Source organism: Microcaecilia unicolor, chromosome 9 (genome assembly GCF_901765095.1).
Source record: "Microcaecilia unicolor chromosome 9, aMicUni1.1, whole genome shotgun sequence".
Taxonomy (NCBI): Eukaryota; Metazoa; Chordata; class Amphibia; order Gymnophiona; family Siphonopidae; genus Microcaecilia; species Microcaecilia unicolor.
In genome coordinates this window covers 211,811,349-211,829,105 of record NC_044039.1, presented here as the reverse complement: position 1 = coordinate 211,829,105, position 17,757 = coordinate 211,811,349, and the positions used below count along the sequence as shown (strand labels likewise).

General features: G+C 46.5%; 1 protein-coding gene across 1 annotated transcript in view; it reads right to left on the bottom strand.

Moving 5' to 3' along the window:
* PTPN21 (protein tyrosine phosphatase non-receptor type 21) overlaps nucleotides 1-17,757 on the bottom strand; it is a 145,174-nt gene that overhangs the window by 21,409 nt on the left and 106,008 nt on the right. Inside the window, exons 15-16 of the mRNA XM_030213742.1 lie at nucleotides 12,203-12,343; nucleotides 3,872-4,093 (exon numbers count right to left, since the gene is read on the bottom strand). Coding sequence (XP_030069602.1) covers nucleotides 3,872-4,093; nucleotides 12,203-12,343 — 363 coding nt within the window. The remainder of the gene's footprint in view (nucleotides 1-3,871; nucleotides 4,094-12,202; nucleotides 12,344-17,757) is intronic.

Genomic DNA, 17,757 nt, shown 5'->3' with positions numbered 1-17,757 from the left:
AGCTTATTGAGTACAAGACTCCGACCTCTCTGCGTTAAGGTATCCAACATAGGCCCCCCAAACTTTAAGGAAGCATTTTTTCCCACGACAGGAGCCTTTTGCATTCCTTGCTTCCCATGTCATTAAAAGATGCACCTGATTTCGCCATTGCCAGTAATCTGGGGGTTTATCCGAAGTCCAACATTGCAAAATACATTTTTTGGCTACCAAACATAATTTGCGACTTAACAATATTTCATCTGCCGTAAGGCCACTGAATGCTCTTGGGCAATCCAATATTAATTGCACCGGAGTGCCCACTATAGTACTTGAAATGATTGAATTCATAAATGCCAGTATCTTTTCCCAAAAAAGCTGTATTTTTGTGCATTCCCAAAATGCATGATAGAACGAGTTTTCCTCCAGTGTGCATTTCATACAGGTTGGTGTGTCAATCCCTCCTACTTTATAGAACTGGCGTTGTGTGAAGTATGCTCTATGTATTATTCTAAATGCACATTCTCTATAGTTTGCTCCATTAATCAGTTTAGGGATGTTCCGTATGTGTGCTGCTATGTCCCAATTAGATAAATCTACTTTTGTATCTGCTTCCCACCTACGGCGAAGTTGTGACCAATCTTTATCTGACCTCAAAGTCCACAATTGTTTGTGGAGCTGCGAAATTGTGGGGGCTTCTTCTGATATTTCATCATAAAACTGTTTAATTTTCTCCCCCAATTGAAACTTAAGCTCTTCTGCATTAAGTGTTTGTATATAGTGTTTTATCTGACCATACCCAAACACGTCCTCCCAGTGTGCAGCGTCAGTGGGTATTAGTTGACTTAGAGGTTTAATTTTCCCTTCTAAATCTATTATTGTTTTTAGACATGTGTGCCCTCTCCTTGCCCACCTCCGAAACACCTGATTTTCCAATCCTGGCGTAAACAACGGGTTCCCCCTTATGGTCAACCATTCTGTCATATTCGGCTGTCCCCCCAGTTTTGTCCCCAAGTATTTCCATGCCTCTTGTAGAGGAGCCAGTATTATACTACCCTTAAATTTCTTTGGCACCGATTTATTATTGAGATGCAGCAAGGTCACCATATTGTAAGGGCTAAAGTATATCTTTTCTAATTCTAGCGGGGTGTGTGTGTTTGCAGAAAAAATCCAATCTCTCACTAACCGCAACAGGCTTGCCAGATTATAGTATTGTAGATTAGGCAATCCCAATCCACTCTGCTGCCAGTTCCCCAGCATCAACTGCAACTTCAGTTTAGCCTTTCTCTTTGCCCAACAGAACTGTCCTATCATTCGATAGAATCGTTTGATATCTTTCTGTAACAATCTCAATGGCAGGACTTGTAATACATATAGCCATCTGGGTAATATTACCATTCGTATGAGACAAATTCGACCTATTAGTGGCACCGGTAACATCTTCCAGGTTGCCAGCTGTTGTTCTGTTTGACTGAACAATCTATTGACATTTAGGCTGTATATGTCTCCTGTCTGAGAAGCAAGCAAAATTCCCAGGTACCTAAAAGAACCCTCTACCCATCTCAGCGGGAATTCTGCTCCCCAAAGAGATTTGGTATTAACTGGTATCGCCAGGGCTTCTGACTTATCCAGATTTAATTTGAATCCTGAATGATCTCCAAATTCCTTAATTATTTCTAGAAGATCTGCAAGTGATGTCTTTGGGTTAGTAAGTGCTACCAGCAAATCATCCGCAAATGCTGCAATTTTAAATGTCATCGATCCAATCTCCACTCCCCTAATGGATCTTACTGAAATTATGTCTCGTATCAACGGGTCTAAGTATAATGCAAATAGTAACGGGGAGAGTGGACATCCTTGGCGTGTCCCTCTCATGATCTCAAAATTTGCCGATACCATTCCATTTACCATGATCCGTGCTCTAGGGGCGGTATATAGTGCTTTAATGGCTTGTACAAACCATCCCGAAAACCCATATCTACTTAAAACTGAAAATAAAAAAGGCCATTCCACACGGTCAAATGCCTTTTCAGCATCAAAACTGACCAATAACGCACTTTCTGCAGACCCTTTAAGATGTTCCAAAGATAATAGAATACTTCGCAAATTCTTAGTTACAGATCGACCCTGCACAAACCCCACCTGTGCTTCATGTGTCAAATTTGGTAGTACCGTCCCTAGTCTCTTGGCTAATATTTTTGCAAATAATTTGACTTCACAATTCAGAAGTGAAATAGGTCTGTAGGAGGATACATATTGCGCATCGCGCTTAGGCTTTGGCAGCACTATAATTTGAACCAAGTTAAGATTTTCCGGTAATTTCCCCTTCATCACCCATTCATTAAATACCTCATTTAATATGGGGGCTATATTTTCACCTAACAATTTATAAAATTCCGATTTTAAGCCATCAGGTCCGGGTGCCTTTCCTAATTTGCTTTGGCCAATTGCCCATATAATTTCATCACAACTTATGGGTTCGTTCAATTGTTGGAGTTCTGTCTGTCTCAGCAAAGGGGTGTCAATATTTTGCAAGTAAAGATCATTCTGTAAACCCTGATTCTCCCCTGCGCTATAGAGCTGTTGGTAGTAAACCTGAAAAACTTTATTGATTTCTTCATCCTTGTTTATTAGTTTTCCGTCTTTGCCTTTAATAGCACCTATGTGTCTTGCTGTTGATTGTGGTGCAATCAGTTTAGCCATGAATTTACCACTTTTGTTCCCATGTTTATAAAGTTGGAAACGATAATAACTTTGGGACTTTATTGCCCTCTCATGCAGCAGTGCATTTATCTCTGTTTGGACTGAAATTATTTCTTTATGTATCTTTGAAGCCGGGTTCTGCCCATATCGAGTAGTCAAGCGTAAAAGTTCTTTTTCTAATCTCAATAATTCTCTATCACGTTGTTTTTTGTAATTGCTAACATAGCTGATAATTTCCCCTCGGATGACTGCCTTTGCTGCCTCCCAATACATGGGCGCCTCTAGTACTGATCCTTCATTGAAGTGTTTGTACTCCTCCCATTTAGCTATTAAATATTCTCTAAATTTCCCACTTTTATAAAGGTAACTAGGAAATGACCAATTTCCCCCTCTTTGGGAATTATTATCTCCTAATTTCCAAGTCATCCAAACTGTGGCATGATCTGAAATCAAACAAGGCCCAATTTCTACTTCTTGTATATCGGTAAAAATCTTGCGTGACACTAACAGGTAATCAATTCTTTTATTACCAATTTAAAAGGTTCTGCTAACCACTGGCCTCCCTTAATTACATAGTAACATTTTATTTTAGTTACATTTGTACCCCGCGCTTTCCCACTCATGGCAGGCTCAATGCGGCAGTAGATGACGGCAGAAAAAGACCTGTACGGTCCATCCAGTCCGCCCAACAAGACAAACTCACATGTGCCACTTTCTGTGTACACCTTACCTTGATTTGTACCTGTCTTTTTCAGGGCACAGACCGTATAAGTCTGCCCAGCACTATCCCCACCCCCCAACCACCCGCCCCGCCTCCCACCACCGGCTCTGGTACAGACCTTGTAAGTCTGCCCAGGACTATCCCCGCCTCCCAACCACCAGCCCTGCCTCCCACCACCGGCTCTGGCACAGACCGTATAAGTCTGCCCAGCACTATCCCCACCTCCCAACCACCAGCCCATTGATTGGCAACTGAACTCTGGTCCCAAGTTTCCCAATTTGTCAGGAGTTTACCATTCTCATGTGGAAGACTTGGTGGGTATGTGGGCCATTTGCTAACTTTGGACCTTAGGCGGGTACCTGGTTGGCTTATATATTGATCCTGCCCTGTAGGTGCTGCAAACTCCTGGAAAGGGTATCTTAAAAGCATGCACAGCACAGGAGAGGACAATTATGTCTGCTAGGCTCTCACCTTTACATGTGACGCATTAATATAACCAGTGTTGTTTTCTTTAGTTGGAACCAGCTCCACTCTGGTATCATCATAGGGAAGGACATCTTGGTATCTGTTCCTCTCTGCATTTTCTGGGAGCCGAGCTATTGTGCACTCTCCTCCCACCAGCCTCCGCTTCTGTATCCGCTCGTATTCAGTGAACACCATTCCCTGTTCGAGACGCTGCTCCAAGAATTTACACTGCAAGAGCATAAACCAAAAATATCATAAAGACGAGGAATAGAAACCCTTTCCTTGTGTAACCAGAACCTCAGCTCTATAAGAAAGAGGTGAAGAGAGGTACGTGAAAATAAAATAGCTTTGCAATTAACCTTGTTCATAAACCTCATAGTATACATTTTGTATACCTTGGATAGCTTGGAGAAGAGACGGCTGAGGGGAGACATAATAGAGGTATATAAAATAATGAGTGGAGTGGATCAGGTGGATGTGAAACGTCTGTTAACGCTTTCCAAAAATACTAGGACTAGGGGGCATGCGATGAAACTACAGTGTAGTAAATTTAAAACAAATCAGAGAAAAGTTTCTTCACCCAACACGTAATTAAACTCTGGAATTCGTTGCCGGAGAACGTGGTGAAGGCGGTTAGCTTGGCAGAGTTTAAAAAAGGGTTAGACGGTTTCCTAAAGGACAAGTCCATAAACCGCTACTAAATGGACTTGGGAAAAATCCACAATTCCAGGAATAACATGTATAGAATGTTTGTATGTTTGGGAAGCTCGCCAGGTGTTGTGGACAGGATGCTGGACTCGATGGACCCTTGGTCTTTTCCCAGTGTGGCATTACTTATGTATTTAAGGTATTCTTGCTCTTACCATTACTCCTTCAAGAACCAGTATGATGTGAGCTCATCTATTGCTCTTGTTCTCTGGTCAATAGATTTGACTAAAGCTTTAGGAGATATATATATATACACACATACATATATATACATACTGTAGTGAGGGAAGGCAACATAGACACTTTGCAGAACCAGGGGATATAGAACTACCTTACCCACAATGCCAGGGGGGAAAGGGAAGAAAGAGCAACCTAGAAACCCTGACATGGAATCTTCCCCTAGAAAGGACGGGCAGGACATAGGGAGGAAAACCGTTATAACATGGTTAAGTAATCAATATAGGATTCCATCCACCTGGGAGGAGGGAGAGAAAAGGTGCAGGCCAGCTGATGGGAGGGAGGAATCAAGTGTCATGAAGGGTGGAGAGGAGCCTGATTGGATTTTTTTTTTTGTTACATTTGTACCCCGCGCTTTCCCACTCATGGCAGGCTCAATGCGGCTTACATGGGGCAATGGAGGGTTAAGTGACTTACCCAGAGTCACAAGGAGCTGCCTGTGCCGGGAATCAAACTCAGTTCCTTAGTTCCTCAGGACCAAAGTCCACCACTCTAACCACTAGGTCACTTCTATGGAGGGCATAGAAGAGGGAGTGGATTTTCCTGCGGTAAAGCACCATTTGGAGGAGCAAATACCCATGGACTATTATTATTATTTATTGCATTTGTATCCCACATTTTCCCACCTATTTGCAGGCTCAATGTGGCTTACAGAGTTTTGTTATGACATTGTCATTCCAGGATATCAGATACAATTAGTAGTGTACAAAGATTGAGTAAGGGAAGAAAGAAGGAAGGAAAGTGTTAGGCGGGTAAGTATAGAAGGTGGACTTTCATAACTGGGGTGGGTTGGTGAGGTGGTTTAGTAAAGCTATAAGAACACTAATGGCCAAAGTTTGCAAGTCTGAAGGAATGGCAGCGGGTGGACACAGAGTGACGTAGCTGTGAAGCGGAAGGTGTGCTGCCCAGACTGCAGTACTCTGAGAGAAAGGTATTCAGAGAGCAGGTGATTTTTTTTCCTTTTTCTTTGCTGTTTTGTATGGACTATGCTTAAAGAGACTTGAACTGTGTTTATAAAGAAAAGGTCTGAGAGTTTTCCCCTTCTCAAGGAGAACTCTAGAGTGAACTGTCAGTTATATTTTGGGACTGCTGAGAGGTTTATGAAAACTGTCTCTAAATTAAAGACTGTGGATTGTGAAGGAAGTTTGGTGTTGACTTTTGGACTGTGTGAAAGAGGGAAGCTCCAACCCAGGAGGACAGAGCTGGAAACGTTCTCTGCCCCAAACTGAGGACCACGAGGGTTATAGTTTTCCCCTCCCCTGTTTGCTTCTTGTACACTTTCCTAAGCTTTCGCTTTGTAATTTTTATTTAATTCTCTGTAAGCCACATTGCGCCTGCATGAGTGGGAAAATGTGGGGTATAAGTAACCCATAAATAAATAAATATACATATATACACACACAAATATGCTAATGCAAGACTATAGCAAGACACAACACAAACTGCTGAACATTTCACAAATTCACTATCCATTTGATCTCTTTACTCCACCAAAAGGTGTCAAGTTTAAACTGTATGATCGCAATGTGAGTTTGACAAATGAAGGTGGTAATGGTGAGCCGACTCACAGCATTGCAACTCCCAGTACAGCGAGCAACTGTACAGCTGCAAACATCCTAAGGTAAAATTATGTATAATCATACCTGATAATTTTCTTTCCATTAATCATAGCTGATCAATCCATAGACTGGTGGGTTGTGTCCATCTACCAGCAGGTGGAGATAGAGAGCAAACTTTTGCCTCCCTATATGTGGTCATGTGCTGCCGGAAACTCCTCAGTATGTCGATATCAAAGCTCCATCCGCAGGACTCAGCACTTAGAGAATTACACCCACGAAGGGACACTCTGCCCAGCTCACCACCGCCGAAACGGGGGAGGGGAATTAACCCAGCTCATCCCCACACAAGTGGGGGAGGGGAATCCGTCCAGCTCATCCCCGCGGAGCGGGGGAGGGACACCACACCCGCCGATGCGGGGGGATCTGGCTTATCCTGCAACCGCAACCGCGGGAGGAGCTGACTGACCCTAACACCGCCGAAGCGGGAGGGGTACAAAGCTGCCCTACAGCCGCACGAAGCGGGAGGGAGTGCCGGCAGAATTTATGTCTCAATCCAGCCCCGTAAAACGGAGGGGAGAGGAATGCAGCAGCTCACTGTAACACAAACTCGTCTCAACTCTTGAAGAATCCAAGTGAAAGAAGAACTTGAACACGAAGTCCTCCTGAAGTAACTGAAGGCTAAACTTGAACCTAAAATTCAACCAGAATATAAACAGTACAGATATCTGGGAGGGGCTATGGATTGATCAGCTATGATTAATGGAAAGAAAATTATCAGGTATGATTATACATAATTTTACCTTCCATATCATCAAGCTGATCAATCCATAGACTGGTGGGATGTACCGAAGCAGTACTCACCCAGGGCGGGACATAGAAATCCCTAACCTCAACACTGAAGCTCCAAACCGGGCCTCCGCCCGTGCAGCTACAGTCAAACGGTAATGCTTGGAGAATGTATGAGCCGAAGCCCCGTTGCCGCCTTGCATATCTCTACCAAGGAGACGGATCCGGCCTCTGCCATCGAGGCCGCCTGAGCTCTCGTGGAGTGAGCCTTCAGCTGGATAGGCGGCACCTTCCCCGCGGCCACATAAGCCGCTGCAATGGCTTCCTTGACCCATCTTGCCACTGTAGGCTTAGCAGCCTGCAGACCCTTACGAGGACCTGCAAACAGGACAAACAGATGATCCGATTTCCGGAAATCATTGGTCACTTCCAAGTATCTGATGATGACTCGTCTCACATCCAGATATTCAAGAGCGGAGTACTCCTCTGGGTAGTCCTCCCTACGAAAGGAAGGGAGACAGAGCTGCTGATTCACATGGAAGCGAGAAACAATCTTGGGCAGGAAGGAAGGCACTGTGCGAATAGTCACTCCTGCCTCAGTGAACTGCAGAAAAGGCTCTCGACATGAGAGCGCCTGGAGCTCGGAAACTCTTCTGGCTGAAGTGATAGCCACCAAAAAGACTGCTTTCAACGTCAGGTCTTTCAGAGATGCCCTCGACAAGGGTTCAAAAGGCGGCTTCTGCAATGCTCTTAGCACCAGGTTGAGATTCCACGCAGGCACCACTGAGTGCAGAGGAGGGCGCAGGTGATTAACTCCCTTGAGAAAGCGCACCACATTTGGCTGCGAAGCCAGGGAAGCACCCTTCAGGCGGCCCCTGAAGCAAGCCAGAGCCGCTACCTGGACTTTAAGGGAACTGAGCGACAGGCCTTTCTCCAGACCTTCTTGCAGGAACGCCAACACTGAAGAAATTGGAGCAGTGAAGGGAGAAAGAGAGCCTGCTTCACACCATGCTGCAAAGATACGCCAAACCCTGGCGTAAGCAGTAGAAGTAGAGCGCTTCCTCGCTCTCAGCATAGTGGCGATGACCTTGTCTGAGAAGCCCTTCTTCCTCAGACGCTGCCGCTCAATAGCCAGGCCGTAAGACCAAAGGGAGAGGGATCCTCCATCACCACGGGACCCTGACGTAACAGGCCCTGCTCCACTGACAGCCGTAGAGGATCGTCGACTGAGAGCCTGATCAAGTCCGCATACCAGGGACGTCTGGGCCAATCCGGACCCACCAGGATTACCCTGCCGGGATGCTTTGCCACCCGGTCTAGCACCCTGCCCAACATGGGCCAGGGCGGGAACACATAGAGAAGCTCTTGTGTCGGCCACTGTTGGAGAAGAGCATCTACTCCCAGGGATCGAGGGTCCCGTCCTCTGCTGAAGAAGCGCGGCACTTGGCAATTGGCCGATGACGCCATCAGATCTAGGCTCGGCTGGCCCCAGCGCTTCGTGATGTCCAAGAACGCCTGAGCAGATAGCTGCCACTCTCCGGGCTCCAAGGTATGGCGACTGAGAAAGTCCGCCTTGACATTCATGACTCCGGCAATGTGGGCCGCTGACAGCTGCTCCAGGTTCGCTTCCGCCCACTGGCATAGATTCATAGCCTCCTTGGCTAGAGGGGCGCTCTTGGTACCTCCCTGGCGGTTGACATAGGCCACAGCTGTGGCATTGTCTGACAGAACCCGTACAGGCTTCCACGCCAGTACCGGGATGAACTCCAAAAGCGCCAACCGAATGGCTCTGAGTTCCAGGAGGTTGATAGACCACTTTGCCTCTGCAGGAGACCAGAGCCCCTGCGCTGTCCTTCCCAAGCAGTGGGCTCCCCAGCCCGACAAAGAGGCGTCCGTCGTGATGACAATCCACTCTGGGGTCACCAGAGGCATTCCCGCAGACAATTTGTCTGTCTGCATCCACCAGCTCAGCGCCTTGCGCACTGCTGGGTCCAAGGGAAGTCGCACAGCATAATCCTCCGACAGCGGAGTCCAGCGCTGCAGCAAGGAGTGTTGAAGTGGTCTCATATGAGCCCTGGCCCAGGGCACTACTTCCATCGTGGCCGTCATAGAGCCCAACAGCTGCACATAGTCCCAAGCCCGAAGAGGAGAGGCTCCCAGGAACTGGTCCACCTGAGCCTGAAGTTTGACAATCCGATTGTCTGGCAGGAACACTCTGCCCACTTGGGTGTCGAATCGAACTCCCAGGTACTCCAGGGACTGAGTCGGGCGCAGCTGGCTCTTCTCCCAGTTGATGATCCATCCCAGGGAGCTCAAAAGAGCAACTACCCGGGCCACAGCTTTGCCGCACTCTGCATAAGAGGGGGCTCGGATCAACCAGTCGTCCAGATAAGGATGGACTTGTACCCCTTCCTTTCGTAGGAAGGCCGCGATGACCACCATTACTTTGGAAAAGGTCCGCGGAGCAGTAGCCAACCCGAATGGGAGGGCTCTGAACTGGAAGTGTCGTCCCAGGACTGCAAAACGCAGAAAGCGTTGATGAGGAGGCCAGATGGGAATATGCAGGTACGCTTCCTTGATGTCCAAGGAAGCCAAGAACTCTCCTGCCTTCACTGCCGCTATAACAGAGCGGAGAGTCTCCATGCGAAAGTGCCTCACTTTCCAGGCCCGATTGACCCCTTTGAGGTCGAGGATAGGCCGGACAGAACCTCCTTTCTTTGGAACCACAAAGTAAATGGAGTAACGTCCCTTGCCAATCTGATTTTTTGGCACCGGAACGACCGCACCCAGGCGGATCATCTTGGGCGTCCTTTAGGGCCGTGCCACCTTCCACCGGCAACGCCGTTTTCTTAGTCACCGCAGTGATTAAAGAATCCACGGTAGGCCACAGATAGGCCTCACGTTCACTCACAGCCAAAGGATAGAGGCGGGACATAGCCCTAGCCACTTTAAGGCTCGTTTCCGGGACATCCCATTGAGCCGCAATTAAGGTGTGCATGGCATCTTGCACGTGGAAGGATCTAGGCGGGCGCTTCGTCCCCAGCATAATGGCAGAGCCAACAGGGGCTGAGGGAGAGACGTCCTCCGGAGAGGAAATCTTCAAAGTGTCCATGGCCTGTAACAACAGGTTGGGCAAATCCTCTGGGCTAAAAAGCCGCGCTGCAGAGGGGTCATCCGCTCCATCCGAGCGGGGATCTATCTCCTCCAAGGAATCCGCAAAGGACCGTTGGGAGACCTCAGACACGCTGCCCTCATCTACATCGGAGGAGACAAAGTCCTCCTAGGCCTGGAAATCAACCCGAGGGCGTTTACCTCTGGGAACCTCAACCTCTTTATCAGAAGAGGGAGCAGGGGCAGCGTTTTGCATGAGGAAAGCCTGATGCAGCAGCAAAACAAACTCGGGGGAGAAACCCCCCAGACTGTGCACTTCCGCAGCCTGGGCAACAGCCCTAGACGCACTCTCAACCGGCGCTCGCAATAGCGGGGGAGAGACATGCTGCGCATCCAAAATGGCGTCCGGCGCGAAACTCCGCGAAGGAGCCGCGCGGGAAGAACGGCGCTTAACTTTAGCCGCTTTGTGCCGTCGCCCAAATTAAGGGCGTTCATGGCATTAATGTCTCCAACCTCAAGGGCGGCCCACGAAGAAGCCGTCCGAGCCGCGTGGCCGGCCAAGATGGCGGAGGCGAGGAGCGGGGGATGGGCGTTTATGGCGGGAAAAAACCGCCACGCCGGAGGAACGACCGGGACATTCATCGGTCACTAAACTGTCACCCATCAAGGGCGAATCAGGTTGTAAAACCCCCGCATCCCCTCTAGAAGCGCTCCAGCGATCCGGGGAGCGACCCTTTGCGCCCTCGCCCTCCGACGCCATATGCCACGAGGAGAAGAATCGGGGAACCCCCTGCCCGCTATAAAAAGGTAAAATTACCTGCTTGCCGCTCCGAGCTGTAACGAACTGGTGTCCCAGTGAGTAGCTGCAATGAACGTTTAAAGAAACGTCGAATTAAACGCCTTTAAAGACGTTTAAAATTTTTTTTTTTTTCTTTTTTTTTTTTTTTTTTTAAACGGAGCCAGCGGGAGGGGGGAGAAAAGGAGGGACCTGGCACCACCAGGTTTGCACTTGCTCAAAAGAGCCCTCAACCCCAGGCCTCAACAAAACCTAAGGATTAGGCTTGGAGGCCTAGCCAGAGCTGCTGCTGTGTGTGACCACCACCTGCTGAGATAGAGAACATACTGAGGAGTTTCCGGCAGCACATGACCACATATAGGGAGGCAAAAGTTTGCTCTCTATCTCCACCTGCTGGTAGATGGACACAACCCACCAGTCTATGGATTGATCAGCTTGATGATATGGAAGCCTCAGTTTAAATTATATACTCCTACTGTGAAGCCCAATGTTGTCAAAGCATTAAAAATGAAAGGGTATGCACAGTTGTATTGAAATTACATATAAAAGGAAGCCGATTACAAAACATCATTTTCTGTTAGCAATCCAGCCTATGGGTCATCAACCCTACAAGATCTACTCAGTACAAAGAGTGGTGGCCTAAGTCAAGGTAGGCTCAAGGCTCTGATACCTCGGACAAGCACTATCTTCCTGTACCTGAAAGGACCAGGCTGACAAAACATGCATCTTAACCTAGCTCCTTACAGTCAATAAATTGGGGGGAAAACAACTAGATCCCACCATCTTCACAAAGGACATTTTTATACTGTTTTTCCTCCCTCCTTCCAGCAGCAGACAGTAACGTAGTAGTAGAAAGGCCTTAACGTTCTGCTGAAAGGCTGCATTATTCTCCGTTGGCCAACAAAAATTATTCAGGAGCGACATAGTACAGATTCCTCCACTCTCTGACATTTACAGGTCAATATAAACCTGACTCTCCTGGACAACACCCTGTGGCTTTAAGGATATACAAATATATTCAGATTTATCCACTATAAAATGATTTGTTGACATATTTTGGCTTTCTCGAAATCCAAGCCTACTGGTACAGGGAATAAACAAAAAGAAAGCAAAACAGACAGGTGAGCTATTTTCACATACCCGTTCATCATTAGTGGCTTTAGAAGGCTCTTCCTTGGCCTCATCAGGCAACGGCATCCGCGACAATGTTAATCCATTCAGTGCTGCCAGTTTCAGTGGCCCTACCTTTTTTGCATCTGTTCTGTTGCCTCTTTTGATACCCTAAGACAATAATAGTTATTTAAAAATCCAAGTCAGTCAAATCACAAAACAGGATTTAAAATACAGCTAGCAAAAATCTCATCTACAGAATCATCTTGTACAGGAGAGACCAGTGCTATAGCTAACAAACAGAGCAGAGAAACAGCACCAAGTGGCCCTAAGAACCCAAAATAGAATGAATCAAAGAAAAAAAAAAAAAAAACCATACTTTTTAGGGATTTTACAAATTTTTAAATACACCGTAAAATCAAATAGTAAAACCTGAGACAGCCACGTTTCGCTCATACGTTGCATCAGGAGTTGTTAATTCACAAATAAAACTTCCTCCATACCAATTCCACTTTTTCTTATAATGGAACTGGTCAAAATGTTTCCTAAAACAGGAATTTCTCAACCTTGCTTTCCTATGGTTTTTAATTATACTCTTTTCTTTTCTAAACTCATTTTTGTGATTTATCTATCTTTTACCCCTAAATTTTGGAAATGGGTTGCCATTTGAAACATGGGAAACGTCAACAACATATCCCAAGTTGTTCATGTCATTAACGAATGAAACTCATCAGGGAAAAAAACATTTTAAAAGAGTGCATGCTCTTTTCCCGATAGTGTACCCATTCAAGCCACTGTGCATAAACGAACCACTGGGAAGAGAGTGCACCCTCTTTGAAAAGAGCACACATTCAATGACTTTGCTCCTGTAAAACAGCCAAATGAAAACAAATAAAGGGCCCTGTTTACTAAGGTGCGTGTTTTTAGCGTGCCTACACTTAGTACAAGCAACCATGTAGGTGCCTATAGGGATATTGTAGGCACGTACATGGTTAACACGCATTTTAAAAATGTTAACACGCCTATATCGCTGCTTAGTAAACAGGGCCCAAAATGAACATTCCTGGAAACATGAAATGAAAAATTTCTGCCTGCCCAACCCTATCAATTTTAATATTTCTTTTATTAGATTTCAAACGTCATCACATTTATGGTTGCTATTGACGTGGCATAAGTGGGTGCACTTTAATGTAGGTGCGTGTATATGCCAATTTATGCTAGTACTAGCCGTTGAGCCAGTAAAAACGGGCTGGTGTTGGGGCTTTCCTTCCCCCCCCCCCCCCACGAGGTCGCCACCGCTCCCCTCCCCCTTGGAGTTGCCGCCGCCACCCCTCCACCCGGCCCCTCTCTTCGCTTCTGAACTTACACATCCATTCGCCGAACGCAGCAAGGCACATCAGCTGAGCTGCCGTGGGCCCTTCCTTCTCTGCCTGTGGCCCCGCCCTCCTGTGACGTAACGTCAGCGAGGGCGGGACACAGGCAGAGAAGGAAGGGGCAGCTCAGCTGATGTGCATTGCTGCGTTCGGCGAATGGATGTGTAAGTTCAGAAGGGAAGAGAGGGCCAGGCCGGGTGGAGGGGTGGCGGCGGCGACTCCGAGTGGTGGGGGGGAGCGGTAGCAACATCGGCGGCGCAGTTTCCCTCTCTGTCCCACTCCACCCCCACCCCCGTCATCACGTATTGACATGGGGGCGGGACAGAGAGGGAAGTCTCTACTGCGCATTTGCAAGTGAGTCGGTCACTCGCCGTTTATATGTTTGATTGTATAAACTAAATCTGTGCGCTCCGATGTCATTCTAGAATTAGCGTTCAGCACGCTGCATCTAGGTGCCTAGCTTGTGGCGCCAGTAACTGCCCCTTACTTGTCTTTCTGCACGAAACAACGCATTTTACCCCTATTGTGGGTGATTTAGTCACCACTAGTAAGTTATGTTTCAATTATCTGATCACTATACAAGATTGGACTCTATTTGGATTTTACATTAAAACAAGCTTTCTTGTCATGTGAAATATAGGGTACATGTATGTGCCTTTATAACTGATTCATCACCAAATCACATTAATTTTTTTATTTCTGCTTGTATGATGATTTTTATTTATATTCTGTTCTTCTTTTAAAATGCCCTAGCATTTGTCTGTTTTTCTTTTCGTTTAATTTGTGAATATTTTATTTATTTGTTACATTTGTATCCCACATTTTCCCCACCTATTTGTAGCCTCAACGTGGCTGACATAGTACCGGAGAGGCATCTGCAGACTCCGGTGTAAACAAATACAAAGTGATATCGAGATTCTGCACCTGGATCTTTGCCAAAAAGAGGAAGATGAGCTAATGGAATAAGAATTTGGGAGGGGAGAAGGACAACTCTGTGTTTACTCCCACACTATGACCCGTGCAATGTACTGCAGAGACGAGAACACCCAGAATGCCAAGCACATCCTGCTGGATCAGCAGGTATTTACAGTGATTTCTGCTGAGGAAGAAATCCATCCCTTGCAGGAGGGAAAAAGAGGGAAGGTGGAATGTGATTGTTACAGTATGTTACCCCCCCCCCCCCCCCATCACTTACATCAACAAAGAAAACTAATGCGGTAAAATAGGCATTTGCCAGCAAAAAGCTCCAAAAGCTCTTTCCTATCCCCTGTACTGCAGGAAAAGATTGATATCCATACTCCATACATAGCTTGCTACCCCACCCCCGCTCCCCAAGGGGCTCAGATTCTGCATGTGCACAACCATGCATACCCCTTCAATCACAGTGATGCTCAGTTAGTGAATACAATAATGTATTTTTGTGCCTAATATGTGTTTATATATAGACTGTAACATGCCTACCAGATCCACACATGCCAACAGGTGAACATTCTGCAGGGAGAACTTTAATGATGCATGTAGCGCTCTGATCCCAGAGATTGCACCACTGTGCAAATAAGCAGATAAGGGCAATTGTACAAGAAGAGGGTTACAAAATGCCGTGGATACTAAAGGGAAACAGTACCCTGACCATCAAAGATATGTATTCGAAAAAGGCCTCCAAGCAGGGGGTTGACGGTACCTTGCCTCCGATCAGAAGAGAGCCCCCGGGGAGAATAATTCGACCCTGCGTCACACTGCATCGAGCTCCGATGATGCTCTCACTTTATTCTTGCAAGAGTTGTGAGCGGCTAAACTGGAGATTACAGAAATAGTAGTAACTAAACTGGAGGCCCGAATGGCAGAGATCACTCAAAGAGTGGACCAGGTGGAGGGACGCATTCACGCTGTTGAGGTTGAGCAGGAAAAGGAAGCAGACGTAGTAGCGTCAGCCAAAAAGCAGGTACATTTACCAACTGAAAAAGTAGAGGACCTGGAGAATAGGCAACGCGGGACTAACCTGCGTATTTATGGTACCCCAGAGGGGATGGAGGGACAGAGTCCGATAGACTTCATTTAAAAAATACAGTTTGTCTGTTTTCCTGAATCCACAGCTCAACCGGTGTTTGAGTTGAAGAGTGCACACTGGGAGCTCCACCCCCAACCCGATCCTAATCTACACCCCCACCGGGCGTTCATCATTAAACTTCTTCGACATCCAGAGATGGAGTATATTTTGAGATCGGTCAGGTGGCAAAAAACTCATGTGTATGAGAACTAGACTCAATAAGAATTTTTCCTGATCTGAGTGAAGAAACAACGCACAAGAGGAAAGAACTTTGAAATTATAGACAGCAACTTTAGTGGCTGGAACCTGAGGGCAGTGCTGGACAGACTTTTACAGTCTGTTTCCCACAAACAGGAAGACAAATAGGCTGGAGTGGGCTTCGACGACAACTCCAAAAGTTGGAACACAAGGATAGGGCCAGACGGACTTCTATGGGCTATGTCCCAGAAACGCCAAAGAAAGATCATAATCAAGTATATAATATCAGGTTCATTGTTGATTTAATTATGAATTGATAATAAGTGTGACTATTGGTCAGACTTGACTGTTCAGGTTTTTATCTGCTGTCACTTACTATGTTACTATTAATCCTCTCTGCTCCTGGGCTGATGCGCAGACCTCAGCTCTGACACAGGCACAAGCATCAGATGTCACCTGACCTACTGGTGTGTGCATGTGGCGACCTCTCGACACACAGTGCCAGTGAATCAGAGACAAGTCTTAAATGTGCGCACCAGAATGTTCCAAGTTCCAACTTCTGTTCCTTCCTTGCCTGCAGCGCTGCGGCTCGAACCCAGAGAGAGACAGAATTTTTTTTTATGTACCATTAAATTCTTGCGGGGACTGGTAGGGATGGGTAAGATTCCAGCGGGGACGGGTAAGATTTCTGTCCCCATGCAACTCTCCAGTTGATATAATGCCTTTCTGTGGTTTTTATAACTACATTCAAAGCACTTTATATAGTATATATAGATACTTATTTGTACCTGGGGTAATGGAGGGTTAAGTGATTTGCCCAGAGTCACAAGGAGCTGCAGTGGGAACTGAACCCAGTTCCGCAGGATCAAGGTCCACTGCACTAACCACTAGGCTACTCCTCCACTCAACAGCCACTGGTTGATATTGTGCTGCTCTTGTTTTCTGAGCTTGATTCCTGCTGCCTCTTTTTCTTCCTGATTTCCCTTTGTTCAAGCCATTATAACTATCCTGCCTTTCTTGTTGACCTCTACATTGTTTCCATCATACCTCGGGTGGTATCTGAATATCCCTTCAAAGAGGGCCATCTATTATTCCTTTGCTTGGTCGGTTAGCTTCTAGCAGCGCGCTCAGAGTAGCAGGCCTTATCTTTCCAGAAGGAAACCATCCCTCCAGTCTCTATGGTTTCTTGTTAACTTCAAAACATTAATCTCATCTGGCTTCTAAGACTACACTCAGTCACTTTATATCAGAGCCCTTCTTCTCTAAACCAGATTCCACACTATAATGCTTCATGTTTCTGCTATTCAGTCAACGTATAGTTATTCATCGGGATTCCACATGCCGTCACTGGGATATACGACAGTGCTTCGTGAACTAATCCCTTAACCAGTTTAAGCATGAAGCACCCATGACATCAGTGCTCCTGTTTTCCTTTTGATATCTTATCCACTTTCTCCATTGCATCTTGCATCTTTAAAAAAAAAAAAAAAACAACCCACCACAAACCCTGCCTTAACAGTTGGAACACCCTTTCTAACGTGGGGAACTCATGTACGTTCATCATTACAGAACATATAACAATACCTGTTCTCATTAGCAGTAAATCTCAATATGATGCATTCCTCCAATTCCACCTCCAAGGGCTAGTTGCTCCATGCAAATACACAATTCTCACTTTCTGGTACTGTGGGCTACTGACTGTATCAAAATGAGCAGTCTTAGGTTTGGGAATCACTCGCTCATTCTGCCTCGCCTCACCCTATGCTTGGAACAACCTTCCTGAGCCCTTACGCCAAGCCCCCTCCCTGCCCGTCTTCAAGTCTTTGCTTAAAGCCCACCTCTTCAATGCTGCGTTCGGCACCTAACTCTTACCGTTCAGTGAATCCGGACTGCCCCAATCTGACTGCCCCTATCGGACCGCCATTCACTTGTCTATTAGATTGTAAGCTCTTTGAGCAGGGACTGTC